Genomic DNA, 25,680 nt, shown 5'->3' on the forward strand with positions numbered 1-25,680 from the left:
TGCAGTGGGCAGAGTGCCAGGCTTGAAGTCAGAAAAACTCAGCTCCCCAAGTTCAGATCTGGCCTCAGACACTGTGTGACCCTGGCCAAGTCACTTAACCCTTTTGCCTCAGTTTCCTCATCTGAAAAAAAGAACAGGAGAAGGAAATAGCAAACCATTCCAGTTTCTTTGTCAAAAAAAAAAAAGTCACAATGAGTCAGATACCACTGAAAAACAACTGAATAATAAGAATGACAACATTTAAGACCCTGAGATACAAAATGGATCACGAGGTCACAAAGTCAGCACTGAAAAAGGCTTCAGAGGTTATCTGGTCCAGCACTTTCATTTTAAAGATGAAGAGATGAGGTCTAGGAAGCAAAGAAACTTAAGCTTACGGGTCATAACTGACAAGGCTGAGAGTCAAACCCCGTTTCTCTGATTTGTATCCAACATTTCCAACACTAACATGCTGCCTGCCCCATTCTGCGATTTTTGGCTATTGAACCACAATCGAGGAGGAGGGTAACAATCTGAGTCTCAGGAGCGTGGACAGCACGGTGACAAAAGAGTCAACAAGCACGCACGTACCGAGTCCCTAACACGTGCCAGGCCCTCTGCTAGTTGCTAGAGATACAAATACAAAGTCAACTCATCAAAAAAGCATTTATTAAGCACTTAAGGTGTGCCAGGAACTGCTCAAGCACTGGAAAAGAAAGGCAAAAACACTGCCTGATCTCAAGGAGTTCACAGTCCAAGGAGTCGACACATAAATAACTAAGTATGTACAAAGAATAACACAATTCCCATTTTGGGGGAACGTGCATTCTATATCTTAGTAGGTTTTAATTCAGGAAGCTGGGAGTATGAATTTCCCTGATCCCTTTGGTTCCAGCTCCTTGAATTCTAGTGTCAGACTATCAGACTGATTCTCCTTCTCCATCCATGTAAAACTGCTTAGTTCTCCCCAGATAGGAAACTCCAAACCAGAAAAGCAGTAGAGGTAGCTGTGAAGACTATGATCTTGTTTTTACTTGTCTAACATTTTCAACTCACTCATCAAACAAGTTATGTGATACCAAAGGAAAGCAGATTTACTTTGAGTCCAGATGAACTAATATAAGCCTCAAAACAGAAATCAACATTCAATGAGGAATGAATGAATAAATAGGGCCCAGTAAAGGATCAGGACTGGAATCCTCTGGAGAGTATTCTCTACTCCAAGTTGATTCTCGTGTCTTCAGCTTTCTGTCACAAATACTGTGAAAAAAGGCAGAAAAACTGGTGATTGAATCCTTTCACACAGCTTTTTGGGCATCTCTGTATATAATCATGGTCCCAGTAGGAGGGAGACCTCACTGGCTGTGAATCCCCTATCAGTAATGAGATGAACTCAATTAAGTTAAAGAGAAAAGTGTTCTTCCCTCCTCCGAAGAACTGTGGGCCCACCATCTTGCTTGTGCACCTGGTCAGTTTTCTTTAAAAAGCAAGATCAAGTATAGTGATCAGCAGAAAGACATGATTAAACTAGTACCTGGAAGAAAACAACCAGAATGGAAATCATTGTAGACAAAGACTGGCTAGAGGAACAGAGGTGTTTAGCTGGCTGAAGAAAAGATTTAGGGGAGATCAGAATGTGAAGGGCTATAACATGGAACAGATTCTTTCTTCTCGGTCCAAGAGTGCAGAAGTAGGAAAGAGTTGCAGGAAGCAGATTTGGAGTTGGAATAAGGACAAACTGCTTAACAATTCAAGTAGATATTCTTAACTGAGGTCCACGAACTTCTGTTTTATTTTTAATTTAAACCGTATTTTTAGTAATTGTACTTACCCACTTCAATACCATCAGATTCCTTTGTAAGGCTACATATACCATCTAAACACAGTTTTCTCAGAAGGGGTTCACAGGCAATGACAAAGGGGTTCACAACAACAACAAAAGATGGAGAACACCTAACTTAGGGCTATGCAAAAGTGAAACTGCCTCTCTTGAAAGAGTAAGTTCCCCACCACTGAAGCCTTTCAGGGAAACAGGAGTACCTGCTGCCTCCTCCCCATTTGAACCATAAGCTCCTTTCCAACAGGCATTGCTTTGTTCATTCTATTCAAATTCTTATTAATTCTTGGGTATCTTCTGACACTACATTTCCCAGAACTCTTCTTTCTACACCCAACTCTGTATTCAAAGGTCACTGGAATCTCAGAATGAAGTGATCTTCATTGCCTTAAAGGACAGCATAGCAAAAGAAATGAGGGTAGAATTCCAAGTCAATGTCAACAAGTGATAAGCACTATCATCACTGAAATCTCATTATAATTATAACAGAGTTCTGCTTTAGAGCTCAAATTGTACAGCAACTCTCTGTTATCACCTCCTCCCTCCTATTTGGGGGGTCTTTCCTAGAAACCTCCCCTGGGACATCTTTTTGTTGAAGTAAAATCCTATGTTTGAAAACAAGTCCAAAAATGTAGGCTGCCAACACTTTCCTCAGACATGATCTAACCCACTATGGCCAAATTAACTCATGGTAGCTCAGAACATAATTCAAAACAAAAATGCCCACCAAGCAACCTCAACCAAGTCCTCATTCTCAACTATGCTTGTCAGTTCCCAAGAATTCTCTACAAATTAGGAAAATGTCAACACTGAATAGCAATTAAAGTAAACTACCATGACCTTGGGCACTGTGTGTTTTTAGCTGAAAAAAATAAATATCATTCCTCCATAACAGAAACACAGCAAAGTTGTTGTTACATATATATGCAAAAGGCTTGAGAAACTCAGGATCTGAATAACTCAATGACTGATTACAAATCTCAATCTGGAATCCTCTGTCTCAGCATTTTTCCAAACTCATGACCAGAAAGGAAATGCTAAGAAAGAAATCTGCCAACAGCCGCCTTGGCAATGCCCTATTGTCCTCAGTAGGGTCAAAGTCTCCTTTCTGCAAAAGGTGCAGGTTACCATAAGAAGCTGGTTTTGAAAGAAAAAAAACAAGTCCTTTTTGCCCCTCTCAGCTTCCATAATTGCTTCAACAAGAGGTAATAGAGGATTAAAATTTGCCCTTCAACCTGGATTAAAATGCCAGGAGGAAGAATTCTAAGAAGGCATTCTTCTTCAAAGATTACCAGACAGAATCTCCAAGTCCATAAAATGTCATCTCTAATCACAGCTCAAAGTTCAGCCTGCCCACTACACAATTATCTGGTTGGTGGGCTACACCTACTCAGGGACACTTTTCATAGGAAGCTCTGAGAAAATGACTGACCACTAGTTATCCTGACCAAGGTGAAAATAAACAAGACTACAAAACACGAATCCAAATAAGAAACAAATCAAACTTGAATAGAATAGATTTCCTAAACAGACAACAAATCTGTTTTCCTTCCTTAGAAAGAAAAAATTCTAAATAGAATTGGAAAATTAACTTACTCTTCATAGAATCATGGGATCATTCAGTTAGAGGTAAATGTGCAATCTCTTCATTTTACAGATATGGAAACTGAGGCCCAGAAAGATTACATAAATCGCCCCCAGACTGCATAGTTAGTAAGATCCAGGACTCAAATTCAGGTCTTTTGACTTCAAATCCAGGGTCCCTTTTACCCCATTAATCAATGAGTCAATAAGTATTTTATTATTTGCCTGGCACATGGTTCTAAATGCTGGAGATAAAAACACAGAGCCATTTCTCAAGAAGCTCACATGTAAACAATTACAAACAAACAAGACATACACAGGATAAACTGAAGATAATCAACATAAGTGGGAATTAGCAGGAATCCAGAGAAGCCAGGAGCCAGAGATGAGGATGGAGAAAATTTCAGGACAGCCAGTGAAAATGTCCAGAGTTAAGATGCAGACTGTCTTGGGTGAAGAACAGCAAGGAAGTCAACACCCAGAAAAGGGAATTATAAAAAGCTTTAAAAGCCAGATAAGACTGTTTAACATTTGATCCTGGAGGTAACAAGACTTCACTAGTCAGCAGAACTGCCCCCTGGGTGGAGGTGGGGTGTGATGTATGAGTTTTAAGAATATCAATTTAATAGTTGGGTGGTGGATGGGTTAGAGTGGGAAGAGAAGAGGCAGGGAAACTAAACCAGAAAGCTATCTCAGTAGTCCAGGAATGAGATGATGAGGGCCTACACCAGGGTAATGGGAGTGGCAGGAGAGAAGGGGGCACACATGAGAGATATAATGGAAAGTACAGTCAATAGATTTGGCAACAGACTGGATAAAAGGTGGGGTGTGAGAAGTTGAGCATGACACTTAGGTTGCAAATCCGTTGTTACTGGGAGAATGAAATTAGGAAGAAAGGACTGTTTGAGAAGAATGAATTCAGTTTTCAACATGTTGAATTTAAGACATCCCTGGGGCATCCAGTTTGAGATATTTAGTTGGAGAAGAAGAGTTTGGAGATTAGAATTGGATAAATAGATCTAAGAATTACCAACACAGAAATAATTGAATCCATGAGAGCTGATGAGGTCACCAAATGAAAAAGCATAAATACAGAATGTCCTAGGATAGAGACTCAGGGGATACCCACATTATCAGGTATTACCTACACAAAGATCCAGCTAATTCAACTAAGGAAACTTATCCTGTAGTCTTGAGTTTAACTAGAAAATGGTAAGGGGCATTGTCCACATAGCACAATGATAGATGAGATTAAATTACATAGTGTTCCATGAAGATTGTCTTCATTTTGGAATAAATATGCTGATTTATCTGGGCAGGACCAGGGCTAAGCTATTTGCAAGAAAGCTCCCCAGCTTGAGGAATAAAGAAGGGTGAAAAAAAATCACTGGTTGAAAAGCATAGACATAGGTGAACAATGGAATCACAGTGCCAAAAAGGCAAGACCAAGAACCAAAATTACAGATCAAAGAGCGAGACCAAAGGTAGGAACCTAGCTCTGAAGCAGAAGAGTCAAAATTGGAATCACAAGGTCCCTAAGAAGGCCAGTGAGAGGTAAGGCGGTAATGAGAGGTTGTAGTGGTAGTGGTGGTAGTAGTAACAATCAGAGTGAGGGTTAGGTACTTATATGGTGCTAGGCACTTTTGCAAAGCTCTTTACAAATACTATTGTTTTTAACCTAGCAACCCTGAAAGGCAGGTGCTTGCTATTATTTTTCCCATTTTACAGATGAGGAAATTGAGGAAAACCAAAGCAATTTGCACAGGATCACACACCTCGTTTTTCAGGGCACATCTGAACTTAGATCTTCCTGACTCCAGATCTAGTTACTTAACTAGTAAACAAAAGGATACTGAGGTAGACAAGGAGTGATCACAATTTTTCAAAGTTGTTCTCTAGATAAGTGCACGTCTTTATTTTGCTTTGTACTTCTTTAAATTGCAGTCCTTCCTTTAAAATTTCTGAAGTCCCTTCAGCTATTAAATTCCTCACTCTTCTCCACAGCAACAAGCAGTCTGAAACAGCCAGAACAAGAAGCCAAATATCCCAAGAAAAAGAGAATTAAACCCCTGCCTTACCACCAGGTCTGACAACATTTAATTAGTGAAATAATTCAGGCTCTTTTGGTAGAGTACACTGTTTTAATAAACAAGGAAATTTGGTCCAACATGGTTTTTTTTAATTGTTTCATTTAGAGAAAAAGATGGTTTGTTATGAATACTACTGCAGTAGAAAAACCCTCATGCTCAACATTCAGAATCAACAAGTATTTTTAACATGGCACTTTCAGTACTCCAGCAATCTTCTGTCTCAGATGTTCCCACAAACCTCATATCCTTTCACATGAATCCAATTAATATATATTTGTCTTTAGGAGGCTACCATTACAAAACACCTATGTGACATTTTGTAGGTATTTCTGACAGTTTTACAGCCTTTTTTGTCATGGACCTATATGGCAGTCTGATAAAAGTTATGGACCCCTTTTCAGAATCATGCTTTAAAACAAGTGAAGGAAATGCTACATTTCAGTTATAAGCTAGTGAAAACAAAGATGTAACTTTTTTCCCCATCAAAGTTGAGGGACCCCCTGAACTCTTTCTGTGGAAACCTTGCCTTAAAGGCAGCCAGCTCAAACTATTCACGTAAGTACTAAATTCACTGTTCATGCTGCCACAGATTTTAAATCAGGTATTTATTCATTCGGCATAAGTTTATTAATTGCATGAGTTTATGAATGGCCTACTATGTGACTGGCTCTGTGCTAGGAACTTGGGATACAAAGAAAAAAGTTAACCTTTCTTGCCCTAAAGGAGCCTTTATTATTCTGGAGGGAGGTGCAGAGGTTGAACAATACATATGCCGGGAGTATAAAATATCTGCTATGCATTTCTGGGATGAGGAGGTGCTGGGGAAGGGGATAATGGGGCACTACCAAGTCATGGGATCATCACAGGCTTCCTGAAGGAGGGAACCCTGCATCTGGGGTTTGATGAAAGCTGAAGACTACTTACTGATTCTATGAGCTAGAGAATTCTAAGTTTGGAGCTCTCTGCAGCTGCTACTGATTTACATTTCTATGAAGCTTTAAGGCTTACAGAGTGACTACACAATAAGGCCCAAAGGTAGACAGATTAAGTATTATTACCCAAATTACCAGTAAGCCAGCTGAGGCTTAGAGACTTCAGGTGATTTGAGAAGGTCCAAAGCTAGCAACAATCAAAAAGACAAGAGAGTCAAACACAGACCTTTTGATTCCAATTCTAGCTGCCTCTCTAAATTAGCTTATAAAGTCCTTCAAGGGTCCCAATGGTCAGTTTTAGAAATATTAATGTTCTTTCAACTCATATTTAAGTGCAATATCTTTTCTAGGGACTGAAATGATCTTAAGGTCTCTTCTAACTCTTATTTTAGGTAATGCCCAGCACATAGTAGGTACTTAACAGATGCTTGTTATCAGCTGACTAGATACTTTTCTTATAGGAAGTACATAGGAAAATTTAATATAAATAAAGAACATAGGCAGACTATATATATATTTTTATAACAATGCTTAGATTAAGTAAAAACATTATTTGAAAGAACCAATTCTTTTCCCCTTGAGGCAGTGCATCTTCAACACTATAATATAGTTAATGAAAAAGCATACTTGACACCCTTTTTTTCAGGAATACATTTAATTAATAAGAGGTCAGTCAAGATGAACTAAAGAGATTAACATGCTTTGCTGAACATTTGTTCCTGTTATTAACAGTTATGCACTTAAGATAAATCATTCTTTCTCAAACTGCATAAAATTGGGAAGACACAAACAACAACACTTCCTCTAAACGAAGCTGCCTCTGCAGGGCAAATGTTTACCTTTGTTAACCACTAACAAATTCCTCTGCCAAATATTAATCCATCCTCTTCTTTTTATACCCAGGAATTGATAAAAGTAGAAGTCTCAAGAATACCCCATAACAAGCCCTTCAAAGAATGTCTGGGTATAAAAAGCAATCACCAAGTCAACTAAATTACATAAAATGAAGAAAAAGTCAGAGAAGTAATACTTGAGTGTCTTTCTGTATCAAACCCACTTAGGCTGAAGGCATTGACTGAAATCCCCAAATATTCATTTGTTCTTGGTCTCTTTTTTTTTTCTTGAAGTAGAAGGAATAAACTCTACTAATGCTGGAATTCACCTGAAATATAACAGTCCTGGCATGGCTAGGTGATGCAGTGAATAGAGCACTGGCCCTAGAGTCAGGAAGACCTGAGTTGAAATCCTGCCTCAGACACTTAACACAAAACTAGCCGTGTGACCTTGGCCAAGTCACTTAACCCCAAATGCCCTACCTTTCCCCCCTCCAAAAAGCAAAAAGAAAAATCTAAAAAAAAACATATATATATATACATAAAAACAGAATCCTCTTATAAGTCACACAAAATAGGTCCTAATGTTTCAGGTAGGTGAATATTAGAGAAAATTTCTTAACCCTACGTAATTCCCAATGGAATGCTGGGGCCAGTACTCATCTAGGCAACCAGGATCAAACTGTAAAAATGAGAGAATTGCTGAAGTTTTACCTCAGAGCCCAGCAAATTGGCAAAAGTGACAAAAGACAGGATTACTCGATGCTGGCAGAATTGTAGAAAGGCAGATACACTAATACATCACTGATGGAGATATAAATTAGTACTTTTTGTGGTAGCAAAAAACTGGAAACAAAGAATGCCCGTCCATTCAGGAATGGACAAACAAAACACAAAATGTGGAAATAATGAAAGTAAGTAACAATGAATATTGCTGATAAACATGGAAAGACCCGCGGGAGCTGATGCAAAGGGAAGTAAGCAGCGCCAAGAAAAATAACACAAAGGCTACAATAGGGAAAAAAACCCACCACAAATAAAAATCAATGTTGCAAAATTACCAAGTATTCCAAAGAAGGCATAAGACATCTATCCCCTCTTACTCTTTTATCTTAAAATGAAGGGGATTGTTCCAGATGAGTTCTAAAGTCTCTGCTAGCTTTAGATTTATGTATGACAGGTTCCTGTTTTCTAAAGCCAACAGTAGTAAGTCCTCTCATTTAAAATTCCACTGATGACATATTCAACATTTTTTCTTATTCCCAAAGAGAGTCTGAAACTAAAGAAAGCACAAAGGATGTATAGCTTTTGGTCCCTGAGTTCTTCCCCACATATCTAAAATATGATGTGTTGGGGGTGGCTAGGTGGAGCAGAGAGCAAAGCGCTGGCCCAGGAGCCAGGAGGACCTGGGTTCAGATCCGACATGAGACACTTCAGACACACACACACACACACACACACACACACACACCCCCAGTCGTGTAACCTTGGGCAAGTTATTTAACCCCAACTGCCCTCCAAAAGGCAAAAAAATAAAAAAATTTTTAAATGTGTGTTAATTTAATTGAGGCCTTAAAAAGTGATTTATAATCTGGAAACAACAATGTAGATAGGTAATCCTTCTGTTTCAAGGTAAGAATCGGTTCACTGGGCTCAAAACCAGTTCCATTTTATATCTCTTCTGTCCCGTGTGAGTGAGCTTCTCTTGGCTGGATGGCACCCACGTTCTGAGACTAGGGAGTATTTGACTAGTGGACAGGAATGTGTCCTTTTCCACAGCTTTTAAGTGAAAAACAAATAAGTTTTCCAATCCCCCTCATGTACCACATTATCATCCTGATTTTGCCACATGTAATACACGTATCACTGGGCCAAAAGCAAAGTGGGGAGCATTCTTTTGTCTTTTTAAGACAAGAACAGAAATACTGGGAGGAGGGGAAGGCTATTGAGGTTTTTCATGTCTTTCAGGCATATGAGAGATTAAATTAAGTTCCACAAACAAATCTGAACTGAAATACCTTTTCAGAAAAATCATGTATGTTTATAAATGTTCCTGAATTTTGGATGTCAATAAGAACAGTCTGTCATGAATTAATAGGGAGAAATATAGGGGGAAAGTGTGGTCAAATTAACACCTGGTTGAGAATGTTACAATAACTCTAAGTCCTCTATTAATCAATCAACCAAATCAAATTTTTAAAGTATCTACTAGGAGCCAGGCCCTGGAGCAGTAAAATGTATATAATTTTAAGTTCTATCAAGTAAATGGCACATAACTAATAGCTGTGTCAGTATCTCTCCTCTGAGCATCCCAAAGTGTTCCTTTATAAGGAAATACTAATTTTGACAATTTCCTTTTGAAACTTTTTTTTTCCTTTTTGGTGCTTTCAAATATGGAGAAATTTAGGCAGAATAAGGTAAAGTCCAAGTCAAAAAAGTAATAGTTGAATCTAGAGAAATTTGAACCCAGGATTTGACTTTCACTTTTCTATTTTGTTTTCTACTAGGGACTATAGCTCAATACTAAAAATCAGTCCTAGCATCATTTCCAAAATCTTGACTTTACATGGTGATTTTCTTCTGACAAATAAAAATTACCTCTTTTACCCCAGCACAATCTCCTTTTCTTCTTACAGCATTTCTTCAGAGTACTGAGCACAAAGAACGGTAAACTGCAGTTTATCCATAATGGTTGGGAGACAAAGGGCTCTTAGTTACCATATATATTATGCCATATTGTACAATATACAAAAATGGGGAGGTATAGATCTGTCTTTCTCAAGCAACACTGTCTTGTCTATAATACAACTGACTTACTTATAATACTATCAACAGTTTTCTAGATCAACTGAAACACGGAATAGTTAACTGACTTTTACAAAGATCACTAGGTGATAAAAAAAAGTCACACATTTATCAACACATTCTTCTACAGTAACTTTACCTAAAACAAAATCTTATAACATGGAATGTAGAGCCTAAAGGCCCTTTACTCTATACCCTATTTCTACTTATAGAACTAAAGTCAGCAGCCATGAAAGTGAGGATATTGAAGGGTGGCAAAAAATAAACCCCACACAGTACCATCATACACAAAACTATTTTCAAGCTTATAGCACAGTTTTACTTTTTTTTTTTTTTGCAAAGCCACTTGTCTATCTCTTATTTGAAAGTTAAGATTATATATATTAACTTAACTTCTATAAAATAAGCCTTTGATTCTTAACTACCTTTCTAAGCCAAGGCATGTTTGAAGCGCAAACAAATAACACAATAGACTAAATCCTGCTAATAATATACAGGGAAAACAGAATCACAAGTCTGGTAATTCTAATTCAGATTTATAATACTTAATGTTGTTTTACAAGATTCATTCTCTGATATTCTTTTAGCAAAGGAATGCATAATCTTCTATTTCAGAGGCTTAATAAAAAGGTATGACTTTTTCCAAACAGGCTATAACAGTTATTTAGCACACAAATGCTGAATATTTGTAGAATAGGGAACTTTGTACATAAAATGTAGTACATATGTAAAATGTGTAACAGCATCATTTTTACTTTTAATTATATATCTTCACTGAAAAGAATACACAGACTTTGGAAAGGACCTCAATGATCATCTTTTTCAACCCCACATAACAAAGCAATTCTGAATTTAACACTCTCAACAAATGGTCATCTCATTTATACCTGAAGATTTTTAAAAAGAGAACAAAAGTTCACAATTTCATACATAGTTCACTTTTTGGTTTTTCTTTGTATTGGAAATATTCATCTCTGTTAATGATCATCGTATGTATAATAAAAAAGAAATGAAAAAAACTTAAAAAAAAAAAAAAAGAGTTGTCCCTGAACTATACTACAATCAAAAAAGGGGGCAGAGAACATCACAAAAGCCAAAACAGACAATTTTAATATCATGCTACTTTTTAAAACTATACACTGCTTTTATATGAACAAAATCAAGATAATCTTGTCAGGGGAGGGAGGAAATTCTTTACATCAAATATCTCTGATATTAAAACATATGGGGGAAGTCAGGAAAATGCAGGCTGTTCCAGAAGTCTTAGCACAGTTTTAAGTCCTAACAATCTAGAACTACATTAAGACTTCTGGAATACTACTACATAAGATAATGATTTCCCAAAGAAGAAATGGCTGAATGAGGAAAGACATTTGTATCAAATACCTTAAAGTTCTCATGTTAAAAATGTAAAAGGATTAGCAAATATATGACCAAGAGCAGTTTTCAATGCAAACCATTAACATACAAAAATGCTTCAAATAATTAAGGCAGACGTAAATTAAAACAATTCTGAAATTTCCTCTCACTCTTAGCAAATAAGCAAAGATAATAAAATACAAAATGATAATGAGATTATAGTTCACCACTTTCAACAGAACAACAGAAGTGCAAAATAGGGCATATGTTGTGAGAAAAAGTCGTGTCCCTTTGTTTTACTTAACCATAAATTCAGTTTGAGGTAGGATTCTTTGGTTAGGTTTAACTGAGAGATGTTTCTGAGGAAGCTTATTATACTCAAAGTTGCTTACAGATGCGAAGTTTTAAAAATATAAAGAGGTAACTTGTGAAAAACTAAAATATTTTGTTAAAACCCATAACCATCCTTCTACTTAATAGTCCAATGGTTCTCAAACTTTTTATGAGACAATCCCCATCCTCTGTATAATTTTTAAACTAAAAACCCCTCTTAAAAATAACAACCCTGAACCAATGCAGTTCATAGCCTCTTCTTAGTATCAGAAGATACTCATATAGCAGAAATAGACGGGGAAAATCCATAGTTAAAAGGGATCAGCTCACTTTATCCACAATTTATGGTTAACTATTGTGTTGTCATGTATTGACATGAAGTTCAGGTTTCTACAAGAATCTCCTCAGAACTCTTCAACAAAGCAATCCTCTGAGAATCCCTAATCCCCAATATAGAAAACACTCTCTCAGGTCAAAGAACAAGACAGGACTTGAGGTGGAGATGAAAAAAAGAAAGGAGTGGTATTCTAGTTCTTCTTTAGATAAGACTAATTCAAGGGGGCCTACATTCACTCTACTTGACTCAGAGAGGAAAAGGCAGAAAAATGTTGCTCCAACACCCCTGAATAAAGACAAATCATGGGTTTTTGTACTTGTACTGAGTCTCCAAGTTTTCCTGAAAGGTATTATGATCATTTATTGGCCCAAGAGTCTTAAAATTAAAACTAAGACACAAATTGTATGTTCAAAAAAAAAAAAAACCTCAAGAAGTATTTAATTAAATAATGTACTCTATAACTAGCAAACTCTTAAGTCTAAAACTCCTAAGTTTATGTGAATTTTATTAAAAATTCTTTCTAAAATCAGGTAATCCACATCGGTAGCTAAAATAATTTAAGTATTCATTGTGTTCTCTTTTCAAGGATGGACAAAGATCCTAGGTTACTACTACTACTACTACCACCACCACCACCCCCAGGATCATTATAAGCTGACTCAAATTTTAACCCCACACAATTTGTCCTATAATATACATATATTTACATTATCTTGCAATTTTAAATGTCACCAATGTACAAACCCAAAAGATTTATGCTTTCGATAGCACAGTCTGCTTGATTGCAAAGGTCAAAATGTTTCCTCTTCTCTTTTGAAAGCAAACTATGCTATCCAAGCCTCTCACATAAACTCTCTTCACATCTGCAAATGGCTTCACATACAAAAGTCAAAAGGATTTTTTAAAAAACTTCTTACCTTGAGATAAGATCCATAATACTTGGTGACATATGGACTGTCGCACTGGCTCAGTACTGTAATTTCTTGCTGAATGTCTTCAATTTCATCTTCTGCTTCTTCCAAATCAATGATTTTTATGGCAACTACTTTCTGAGTCCGATTGTCAATGCCTTTAAACACCTCACCGAAGGAACCTTTTCCAATTTTTTCAAGTTTTGTAAAAAGCTCTTCTGGATCTGCTTTTAGATTCTATTGTAGAGAAGAAAGGGGGAGCAGAGGGGGAAAAAAAGAGTTACTTGCAATGTCATAATGGGATTTTTTTGTTTAGCTCCAAATCTGTCTATGAAGTCTTTGTCTATGAAGGATAGTTATCTCCTATATTTAGACAGATCAGCCTTCTAAGTTTCAAATACTTGCTCCACAATTATATGTAATATAAATTAAAATATATCAGTATTTAGAATTCCACATAGTATTTTACAACAGTAAGAATACAGATTTTAAACATGTGTTGATAAAGAAAAATAAATGTTAATTTAAAAAACTCCAAAATAAATAAATGCTTAGACTCACTGTATAGCAGGGAAGCTAGGTGGCTAAGTGGATAGGGTGGGGCCTATAGTAAGGAACTCTCAGTCTTCCCCAGCTGTGTAACCCTGGGCAAGTCATCCATTTAACCCTGTACGCCTCAGTTTCCTCATCTGTAAAATGAGCTGGTCAAGTACTCTAGTATCCTTGCCAAGAAAACCCCAACTGCGGCCACTAAAAGTCAGGTAAGGCTGAAAACGACTGAACATTTTCACTAAATACTAACATCTTAAGAAAATCATCAGGATCACTGCATTGACTGTGGAAAAAGCACTAGCCTTGGACTCAAGAGACCTGGATTCCAGTTCTGACTGCCACTTTTTAGTTTAGGGAAGTCACTTAACCTCTTTTCTTAGTGCCTTAATTCATGCTACTGTTCTCACTGGGTTGTTGTGAGGAAATTAACTTTGTAAACCAAAGAGCACCACACAGGATCATGGATTTGTGAGCTGGAAGAGACCTTAGTGGACATCTTAGCCCAAACCTATAATCTCACAAATGAGACTGGAAAAGGTTAAAGGAAATTGACCAAGGTCACCCAGGAATCTAGGAGGAGTCGTGGGATTGGAACTAAAGGTCCTGACTTCAAAGCCAACATTCTTTTCATAACTTTCTGCACATAAAATGTGTTATTAATGTAAGTTTGGGGAAATGGCATGATATAGTAAGTGAAATGAACACTGGATTTTTTCAGAGGATCTAGATTCAAATTCTGGTTCTATTATTTATAAATTCTATGACCTTGGGGGAAAGTTCTAATTCCCCTCCCTGGATTTTATCTTTGTCACCTCTAAAATAGCAAGTTTCAATTAGATTACTTTATAGCTCTAAATCCTATGTGTCTATGTTTCTATTATCCTAGTTTTAATCTGTGAAATAAACCATTAAGAAAAAAGCTAGAAAAAAATAACATTTTCAAAGACTCAACTCCCAACCATCACCGCACCCCCCCCAAAAAGCAACCCAAAAAACAAAAAACTCCAACTCCTTCAACCTTCCTGACTCATTGAATACTGTATTTGCAAAAACTATCAGTTCACTTTGCCATAGTCCTGGTCAGAGAGAAGTGCTCCCCAAGTCTCAGAATTCTCTTCTTGCCTGAGTTTATAAAATGCAGTTTTGCAAAGAAACAATGTTATAACTGGCTGTTAAGTTTACAGACTACCAAAAACAGCCTTTTAACCCATAATAAAGCTATAGCAATATATAAAGTGGACCAAGGAAAATCACCTAGAAAAGGAAAAGCAAAAAAGTGGGAGGGAAACAGACAGGGAGGGAAACAGGAAGCAAGTATGAGTAAGTAAACACAAAGTATGAGTAAAGTAAATAAGGTAAAGTATGAGTAAGTAAACAAAGCATGAGTAAAGTAAATAAAGTAAAGTATGAGTAAGTAAACAAAAAGTATGAGTAGGTAAAACTAAAAAGGGAATAAATTAAAACAATTCAGTTCCATTTTTTGTGAGCTTTTCTGTCACTACTTAGATAGCAGTAAGACCTGGGTTCAAATCTGAACTGAAACACTATGTGACCCAAGGAAATGATTCCCCACCCCTCACTTAACTCAGTTTCCTCAACTGTAAAATAGGGAATAATTATAGTACCTACTTAACAGGGTTGTTGAGAAGCTCAAATGGGATAATATTTATAAAGTGCTTGGCACAATGCCTGGGATATACTGGTGTTAAATAACAGATTTTTGTTCCCTTCTCACCCCCACCCCGTTTATAACACTGCTTCCTGGAGGAAAAGTATTATGCTTTTTGAACTGATATTTCTTTTTTTTTTTTGGAGGGGGAAAGGACAACTGGGGTTAAGTGACTTGCCCAAGGTCACATAGCTAGTTTTTGTGTTAAGTGTCTGAGACCGGATTTGAACTTGGGTCCTCCTGACTGAACTGACATTTCTAAACCAAGAGCTCTTAAACTGGAGTTTATAGAGGAGCAGAACCAAGATGGTGGTGTAAAGGCAGGGACTTGCTTGAGCTCGCCCCCAAACTCCTCCAAATACCTGTAAAAATGACTCTAAACAAATTCTAGAGGGGCAGAACTAACAAAATGAATGAGTGAAACACATCTCCAACCCAAGACAAGTTGGAAGGCCAACAGAAAGGGTATATCCAACTGGGCTGGAGCACAGTCTCTCGTGGGCTACACCAGATGCAGATGAGGCCTGAACAGGACTCAGGGGACTGAATTGCTGGAAGCTGTGGTGATTTCCAAACTTCACCCACAAATGCTGAGAACAGCATGGAAGGTCAGTGGAGGACCTCTGTGGGACCTGGGTGAAAGAGGAGCGTGTGGTCCAGTCCCAGGCCTGGAACGGCAGAGGTGGTAGCAGAAACATCAGCTACTTCAAGAGCTCTGGGACCACAGGTGGTGGGGGATCCAGCTACTGATACAAAACCCCAGAAGCCTAAGATAGTACTATACCCATCCCCACCCCCATCCCCACTAGAAGCGGAGTCCTGCCTTGACAGGGAGTTAGAAAGTCAAGTATTTGGTTGGGAAAATGAGTAAACTACATAAAAAGTCAGACTATAGACTTTTACTTTGGTGACAAATTAGATCAAACACACAACCGGAAGAAGACAATAAAGTCAAAGCTTCTACATCAAAAACCTCCAAGAAAAATATACATTGGTTACAAGACATGGAAGAGCTCAAAAAGGAATTTGAAAATCAAATAAGTAGAGAAAAATTGGGAAGGGAAATGAGAGTGCAAGAGATGCAACAAAATAATGAAAAACAAGTCAACAGCTTGCTAAAGGAGACCCCAAAAAATATGAAGAAAGTAAGACTTTGAAAAATTGACTAACCCAAATGGCAAAAGAGGTCCAAAAAATCAATGAGAATGTCTTTAAAAGCAGAATTGGCCAAATGGAAAAGGAGCTCCAAAAGCTAACTGAAGAAAATCATTCCTTCAAAATCAGAATGGAGCAAATGGAAGCTAATGACTTTATGAGAAATCAAGAAATTATAAAACAGAATGAAAATAATGAAAAAATAGAAGACAATGTGAAATATCTCATTGGAAAAAAAAAACTGACCTGGAAAACAGAACCAGGAGAGATAATTTAAAAATTATTGGACTACCATGATCAAAAAAAAGGCCTAGACATCATCTTTCAAGAAATTATCAAGGAAAACTGCCCTGATATTCTAGAACTAGGGGGTAAAATAGAAATTCAAGGAATCTACCAATCACCTCTTGAGATTCCAAAGGTAAAACTAGGAATATTGTAGCCAAATTCCAGAGCTCCTAGGTCAAGGAGAAAATACTGCAAGCAGCCAGAAATAATTCAAGTATTGTGGAAATACAATCAGGATAACACAAGACCTAGCAGCTTCTACGTTAAGGGACCAGAAGATTTGGAATATGATATTCCAGAGGTCAGAGGAGTTAGGATTAAAACTAAGAATCACCCATGCAGCAAAACTGAGTAGAATAATTCAAGGGAAAAAGTGGATATTCAATGAAATAAAGGACTTTCAAGCATTCTTACTGAAAAGACCTCAGTTGAATAGAAAATTTAACTTTCAAATACAAGACTCAAGAGAAGCATGAAAAGGTAAACAGGAAAGAGAAATCATGAGGGACTTATTAGAGTTCAACTCTTTACCTTCCTACACGGTAAGACGATACTTGAAACTCATGAGACCTTTCTCAGTATTAGGACAGTTGAAGGAAATAGACAGATAGCACAGGGTGAGTTGAATATGAAGGGATGATATCTAAAAAATAAAATTAAGGAGTGAGAGAAGAATATATTGGAAGGGGAAAGGGAGAGATAGAATGGGGTAAATTGTCTCACATAAAAGAGGCAGAAAAAGGTTTCACAATGGAGGGGAAGAGGGGGAGAAGAGAAGGAATGAATGAACCTTACTTGCATTGGATTTGGCTTAAGGAGGGAATAACATACACACTTAATTGGGTATCTTACCCTTCAAGAATGTAAGGGGGGAAGAAGATAAGGGGAGGGCGAGAGAAAGAATGATAGAAGGGAAGGCATATTGTGGGAGGTGGTAGTCAGAAGCAAACACTTTTGAAAAGAGACAGGGTCAAAGGAGAAAATAGAATGGGGGGGGGGGACAGGATAAGATGGAGAGAAATACTTTCACACCATGACTACTATGGAAGTGTTTTGCATAACTGGGGAGGGAAGGGAAAGAATTTGTAACTTGAAGTTTTAAAAAAAAATGTTAAAAATAGTTTTTACATGCAACTAGTAAATAAGATATACAGGCAATGGCAGAGAGAAATCTATCTTGCCCTACAAGAAAAAAAGGGGGAAAGGGATGGGGGGGGGAGGGTCAGAGTTGATAGAAGGGAAGGCAAATGGGGGGAAAGGGTAATCACAATGCACACCACCTTGGGGTGAGGGGGAGAAAAATTGGAACCCAAAATCTTGTGGAAGTGAATGTTGAAAACTAAAAATAAATTAATTAATTTTTAAAAATTGGAGTTTATGGGTTTAAAAAAATTAACTACATAATTGGTTACCTTTGATATCTTATGTACTTTAAAAAAACTATTATTCTGAGAAGTGATCCATAGGCTTTACCAGACTGCCAAAGTGGGGTCCATGAAATAAAAAAAGCTAAAAGAACCTTTGTTCTAGGGATACCTTATCCTCAAAAAGTATTCCTGCTGAAACAAAAGTGTATGTATTTTCCCATAATAGTATAATATATGCTTAAGACATTACCCTATAATAATGAGACAGATACTATCTACCAGTCTTCATTGCTCTTAAAGATATATGCTAAACATATCAATTACCATACCTCACTTCATAATCATCAAAGATTTTATGCCTTTTCTTAAAATTGTGCCATCATTTACTAATAAACTGTCATTGATACAAGATTAGGATTCATGGAATACTCATGAATATACATTAAAATTGAATACTGGCAATGTGCTTGGGCTGAGAATTCTAGGCTTAGGGCTCACAATCAGAGAGAAACATGTACCCACATGCTACAAGTGAATACATTGCTTCCCTGTTTACTTTTTAAGTGGCCTGATGAACAGAATTATACCATGGATGATTACTTGATGAAAGGTTATAAACCAAAAAAACGGTGCGACAATTATGCAATGTAACTTTGGATCATGGAGAACAGCGTTCCAAATGTCTTTATAGGCATTGTGTAATATTCAGACAATGGAGCAAAAGGGCATAGCCTACATTCTTTCCTTGGCCAGGTGAAAGACTACTATTATGAAATGTCACATAGAATTTTTGCTGACTTGCTTCTTTTTCAGCTTTGTTAAAAGGTAAGGCTAATAAGGATGAGAGGTACACTCAGAAATGAATGTGATATAAAAACAAAAATATCAAAAAAAAATTTTAATTAAATGAATATAAAAAATTTATAAAAACTACTAAGTGAAAAGTCACTGACTAAATTTCTAATTGTTTATTCTGTAGCCCTTCAGCAAAAGATTTTTTGGAATGTATACCCACCGTATGCATAATTTATTTACAAATGATGCAAGGTACTAATTATAATTTGTACAAAAAAAATAAGAAAGAATGAAATAAAGATAAAATGACATTTGATCCTGTAGTCAATAGGGAACCCCTGGAACTGACAGAATAGGAGAATGACACAGACAGGGCTACTCTTTAGGATAATCAGTTTGACAGCTATCTGGGAAGGTTGGAGTGGAAAAAGTAGAGACCTGAGAAAGGAAGACGAATTAGGAGGCTACTGCAGGAGTCTAGGAAGGTTGTGACAAGGGCTTGAACCACGTGGCAGCTGTGTGAGTAAAGAGAAAGAGGCAGATGCCAGAGACAAAAAAATTTCAATCCTGGAAAAACAACACTGACCTCAATGGCAGTGAAGGACGAGAGTCAAAAGCTGGAAAATAATGTTCCAGTTTAGCAAACTGCTTGCTGTGCTTTAACTTGGTTTCAAATAGGTTAGAAAACAGCTACTTTCTCTACAACTTCTGCCACTGCCTTTTAAAAAAAAAATTGCATTTCCAGAAGTCTACCACCTGTAAATTTAGCATAAGTGGTAGCTTTGTTGTCACATCTGTTCTCTAGGATTCTGAGTCATTAAGAGCTCTTTACCACTGTGTTTGCAACTGGAAACCTGGCTGAAAACTGTCTCAGTTAAGACATATGCTCTGATAGCTTGACACTAAATGCAGTATGGATATGTAACATCTCTATTCTTTGCCCTTTGGCAACTCTTCCTTAGACTCATTACTATCTAGTGATTCATCGTTGCACAGAAATATAAGCCAAAATACATGTGACTACGTCAAAAAAGCTATCTCTTATTTTTTTATCAGGGATATCCCTTTCAGAAAATATTCCTGATGATGGGGACAGGGGACAGATGGTGAGGGAGTTAAGATTATTATAATGAACAGAGTGCTGGGTTTCAAGTCAGGACCTTGGTCTCAACCCCAATCTTCTTCTTTGTTCCCTGAGTGACCTTGGAAAAGCCCCTTTAACCTTTCCCAGCCTCATTTGTAAAATTAGAGGTTTGGACTAAGAAGGCCACAAAGGTCCTCTGGTTTGCAAAATTAATTTCCTCACAACAACCCAGTGAGATTGGAAGCATGAGTCAACATTGTGATTATTATTAGAAGTTACAAAGGTACCTTTCCATAAACTACTCTTAAGGGTTTTTTCCTGAAAAACTTACCTTGATTTAAAATGGTCAAGGTTAAAGTGAGTTCTCTCAAACCTATTCACAGGCCTAATACCACACTTACTACACTATTTTTCCAAACAAATAGTGGGTGCTAGTTAACTTCCCAGTAAAAAGGAAATCAGAGGAGAGGTGCTAGGAGTTGTTTCACCAAAAGGCAGGAAGCAGGGTATACTAATAAACTTAAAATACTCCCAAGGAAATTTTATTCCATCACTGTATACAATTCGCATTGTGGAAATTCCTTGGTATAATAGGAAAGAGCACTGCTTTGGACTTTAGGCAAATCGCCTGATTTCATTAGGTCTCAGTTTCCTCACATGTAAAAAAAAATGAGTTGAAATAGATGATCTCTGAAGTCCCTTCCAGCTTTAGATCTCAGAACCATGATCCTCTGACCTTGGACTTAAAATTCCCTAGGACTCCATTTTCACTCTTGGAAAACAAGACCTTGGACTAGTTATCCTGTAAGGTCCCTTCCAGCTTTAGTTCCTAGGATCCCAAAACTAAACCCAACCTGTAATTTTGTAGGCAAATCCAAGGGAGTTTTGCCTGAGGTGGGCAGAGGTTAAGTGACTTGGGGGTAGGGAATCTGGAATAGCATTATACGGTGCTTTAGAATTCTATTAAATCACTGAAAACCAGACCATCTGACTACTTCCTCCTCCTTGACTTTCTGGAAGAATGTTTCTCTTCGAAGTCACAGTTTTCAATCGTTTCCCACTGAAGTACATTCCAGTCCTGAAAATTAGCTGAATATCAGAGCAGCACGGGACTCTAGCAAGGTAGCCTGGGGCTGTGACTTAAACAGAAGTACACTAGCCCCAGAAGCTGGCTAGAGAACAAAGCAGAACACTGGGCAAACAGCCCAATGCCCACACTTCCTTGGCTTCAGCAGCACACTGAATAACCCCAGAGCATCCACAAAATAGGCCAGAATTGAGCTCCTTCATGGTAAAGAGACTATCAATTACCAAAGTGGTCAGTCAGCCACTAAGTTCTCTCCGTCTTTAGATGTTCCTAAGAGTCTGTTACCTGAATAACTGAGATAGAACACCACCACTACTGAGGACAGAACACTCTCACTCTCCCTATTTCCTTCAAAGATTTTCATTTACATGACGATCCAAATCATCAGCTCTTTATTAACCTCCACACTATTGATCACATACACACCAATTTTACATCTCTCAGCATTTAAAGTTTCACACCTAGGAAAACAACATTTAGCCTCCCTATCTCTTCACACTTCTCAGGGCTTGCAGAATTACCTTGTTTGCCTCTCAACCTAAGTCACTACAGCAATTCTTTAGCATAAGTGGTTCACAGTAACACCCAAATGCTACCTGTCATAGGAATCAGGATTTGAACCCAACTCTGGCCCCAATGTTAAAGGTCTCTATCACAAGTAGTAACCAGTATTACTGTGACCCACTTATCTTTTCTTCATCTGTCTCTTTATCCGTAAAATTAGAGTTGGATTAGATGGAGGACAGGTTCCTCCACCATCCTGAGACCTGTGATACTATTGATTAGACTTGAATAAAAACGGTAAGTGAGAAAACTCAAATGTACAAACTTTCGTACAGCAAATTATGTGTGTTAATGGTGACATTAGATTCTTTTATATACTCATGAGCCTTCTAATTTTCAAAGTAACAATTATTCTGGCTAGGTATTCAATCACTATGAGTAGTATTATGCCCACAGAAGAAAGTAATAATAAATCCTAAAAGTAAGTCAACAGAAAATAAAAACATTTATTTCTCCATACCTATTCACTTTAACATAATTTCTAATTCCCAGGTGAATAACTGGGGAAAAGAAATCACCTTTGTGTCAGTACTCACTCCATTATTTCTCACCAAGACAAAACTTGCTCACCCAGGTATAAGCTGGACCAATTCTTTTTCCATCCACTAGCATTACCATCTGTGAACATTTTCCCAGGGAGAAAAATACACTGGTCCTCTTCACTGTTATAGTGCCCAAGACCTACCCAAAAACCATGAGATCATTTATTTAATGGCCAGTGAAAAATATAACTGGGAAACTATAAAGGGGCATAATATGTGAACAACTGTTATTATTACCCACATAACCACAAAAATCATCTTGACCTTTGTCAAGGAATAAATGCCTTCTTAACTTCTAATAATAATGACAATGCTCAACTAATCTAGGCCTCTAGCTAATGATAACTAATCCCTAGAGCTAACCCACCCAGACCTGCCAGAGCTCTTTCACTCTGCCCAGAATTCTCCTTTAATCACCTTCCCCATTAGAAGACAATTAAAAATTAAGAGAGTGAGGGAAGAATTAAGAGAGGAGGGAGGAATAAAGGGGATGGGAGAAAAAGAGAAGGAAGGGAAGGGTATAGAGGTGAAAAGCTGGAACAATGCAAAATCAGGTTGATGGACCCAAATAAGGAAAAAGGCAAGGTATCAGTTAAGTTATGCAGTTCAAGAAGCAAAGATACAAATAGATTAGATAAATAGCCATTACAGGTAAACTGAAGGATCAAAGGGATTTTTTTTTACACATCTTTTTTGGCATGGACCTGTAACTTCATCATTCAACAGTATAGGAAGTAGAAAGGAACTCCCTCTACCAATATCAGGCTCCTGAGCAACTTAAAATCTTTGCTGCCTGGGGCACTGAGATGTGTTAAGTGGCTCAGTCAACCAGGAAGATGTAGCACCAGTGCAGTATTTACAGTGCCCACGGGTCATTATAAATATCCCAACCGTGACTATGCACAGTGCTCCATCTCAAAATATAACAAACTCTCCACATAGAAAACAGAAGCAAAACATTTATTCAGACACCAGAAAACCAAGTCCCAACACCAGGAAACTGAATTCATCATAGCAACATAGAAGTTAATGCACCACAACACATAAGATCAGTATTTTACTCACAAACCTAACTAACTCCTTGCCTGAGTATCCTCTCTCTCCCACCCTCTCCCTGGCTCTGACTCCCAGCTTCCTGTGCCTCTGCTCCACCCTTCAGCAAACTCCTCCCACCACAGGCTCCAGGTGACTGCAATCAGCTCATTAGGGGGCAGAGTTTACTTTCAAAGCAGGGAAGGTCTTCAAATTTCCCTTACCATTACAATAGAGTGAGTCAAGGTGACAGAGGGAACTGAACCAGGTCTTCCTGAGTTTAAGACCAGTTCTCCAATCCCTAGACCACACTGCTGCCTCTTTTTACACATGCTCAATCAACACCTGTTTACAGACTGACAGATGAAATATTCAAGAATATAAGATCACACACTGATACAGAGGGGGAAGACAGGATAAGATAGATAATAGAAAGGGGAGTTGGAAGGGGAAGAAAGGCAGACGGAGAATAGTGTGGGATAGAAAAACACAACCCATAATTGCGGTAGCTCTAGGATGGTTACAGATATAGATTTTCAGTTTTATGTCGAGATCAACTTGCATATTTGTACCCAGATTCTACCATCCCCTTCAATATACACTTTTTTCAGTGGCCTCAGTCTAGATCAAATAAAAAGTTCGTTTTTGTCAGTGCCGTGGCCATAGAATGAATTTGTGGTTTTGTATGTGTGGGGGGGAGGGGGAGCACACAGTCTTAAAACTAAGGCAACCAAGTGGATTCAGTAAGTCATTCCCAAACTATGATGACACGGTTACCTTACATTCTATAAGACTTTACCACTTGCAAAGCACTTTCATATTCATTATCTCATCTGACCTCATCTGGTAGGTATTGTCTTCTTTTTCATAGATGAGGAAACTGAGACTGTAACACAAGGTGGAGTCAGAAAACAATTCAAATATTTATTAAGTACCAAGGTACTATGTATGTTGAGTAATGAGAATAAGAAGTAAATAAAATAACAATCCTTGCCCTTAACAAACGTACAAACTAACAGGGGAGATAAAATGCATGCAAACAACTATTACACAAATCAGAAAATGAAAAGCACAGAACAGGTGAGAAAAAGAACATCAGAAATTAAAGGTGAGAAAGGACCATTTCTATTGGGAGGGGGATGGGCAATAAATCACCATTTTAGGAAGAAGTAGCCTGGTACAATGGATTTTAAGTCAGAGGATCAAGATCTGAAGTGGTTTTCTGCTATTTGCTACCTTGGCCACGTCACTTACCTGGTCTATACCTTGGTAAAAATGAGGGGATTGGATGAGATGACCTTTTAGGTCCCATAATAAGTCTACAATGTAAAAAATGGTATTTAAGGTAGGCCCTGAAGGATTTTAATAGACTGAGAGTCTTATCTAAAATTTGAAGTTCTCTCAACCTCTATCTCAGTGCTCTGCACACAGGAGACACTGAACAAGGATTTGTTAAAATGGGAAGGGGGGGAAGGTGGAGGTGGCAACTGGAAAAGAAGTGAATACACTTCAGACATAGAGGACAGTGCATGCAAATGTACAAAGGAGGTAGAGGGCAGAATGAAAAATAGAATCACCATGAACTACAAAAACTCCTTGTGGTTTTAACTTAGCCATAGTTCCCCTTCTTCCCTATTTGGCTCCTAATGGTTTATGGTTGAGAGGCTGCTCACTCTGCATGAGTGGTTGTTCATACTTCGGTCTGTCTTTGAGCCTTTTTAGTGAAAGTTTATTTCACCAAGTATATTAACTGGTACTCACCAAGTCGAAATTGGAGATCAATTCCTCTCTTACCTATCTATCTTTCATGAAGCATCTCTCCCAACTACTTCTGCTTTCATTTTTCTCTCAACTTTTCAGAAATGTCATCATCTGCCCACCACACTCTACAACTTGGCTCCTAATTACTACTGCTTTATTTCATGCATTTGGTTTGTTTTTCCAATTAGTCAAGTTCCTGAAGGACAAGGATATCACATATATCAAGTAGCACAAGCACTGAGCACAGTCCTTATTAAATAAATGGCCAAGGTCCCCAAGAGCATCACACCCAGAGCTGCCACCCTTACAACAATGCTGTGCCCACAGAAAGGGATTAATCAATGTTTCTGATGATGAAAATCGTTAAGAATGGTGGAGCATCTTTCAAGAAAAGCCACTGAGGTTTTTCAGTCTTTCTTTACATTTCCATATGGTCACCCTGTAATGACTAGCAATAATTCATCTTTATAAAGCACTTCATAGCTTTAAAAAACAATTTCCTCTTGTGGTGGCCAAGAAGTGGAACTCAAGGGGATGCCCATCAACGGGAGAATGGCTAAACAAGTTGTGGTATATGAATGTAATGGAATACTATTGTGCTATAAGAAATGAGGGGCAGACAGACTTCATAATAACCTGGAGAGACTTTTATACAAAGTGACACTGAGTAAGAAGAGCAGAACCAGGAGAATGTTTGCCCAAGGTCACACTGCTAGTAAGCATCTGAGACCATGTTTGTACTCAGGTCTCCCTGACTTCCAGCCCAGCACTCTATCCACCATGC

General features: G+C 37.8%; 1 protein-coding gene across 2 annotated transcripts in view; it reads right to left on the reverse strand.

The window, feature by feature from the left end:
* STK24 (serine/threonine kinase 24) overlaps window positions 1-25,680 on the reverse strand; it is a 152,254-nt gene that overhangs the window by 73,721 nt on the left and 52,853 nt on the right. For both annotated transcript variants that reach the window (XM_069064155.1, XM_069064156.1), the window contains exon 2: window positions 13,007-13,237. In XM_069064155.1, coding sequence (XP_068920256.1) covers window positions 13,007-13,237 — 231 coding nt within the window. The remainder of the gene's footprint in view (window positions 1-13,006; window positions 13,238-25,680) is intronic.

The sequence above is a fragment of the Petaurus breviceps genome, unplaced genomic scaffold (assembly GCF_028583685.1).
Source record: "Petaurus breviceps papuanus isolate PSGF00001 unplaced genomic scaffold, PetGlider_PUasm1.0 90625, whole genome shotgun sequence".
Lineage (NCBI taxonomy): Eukaryota > Metazoa > Chordata > Mammalia > Diprotodontia > Petauridae > Petaurus > Petaurus breviceps.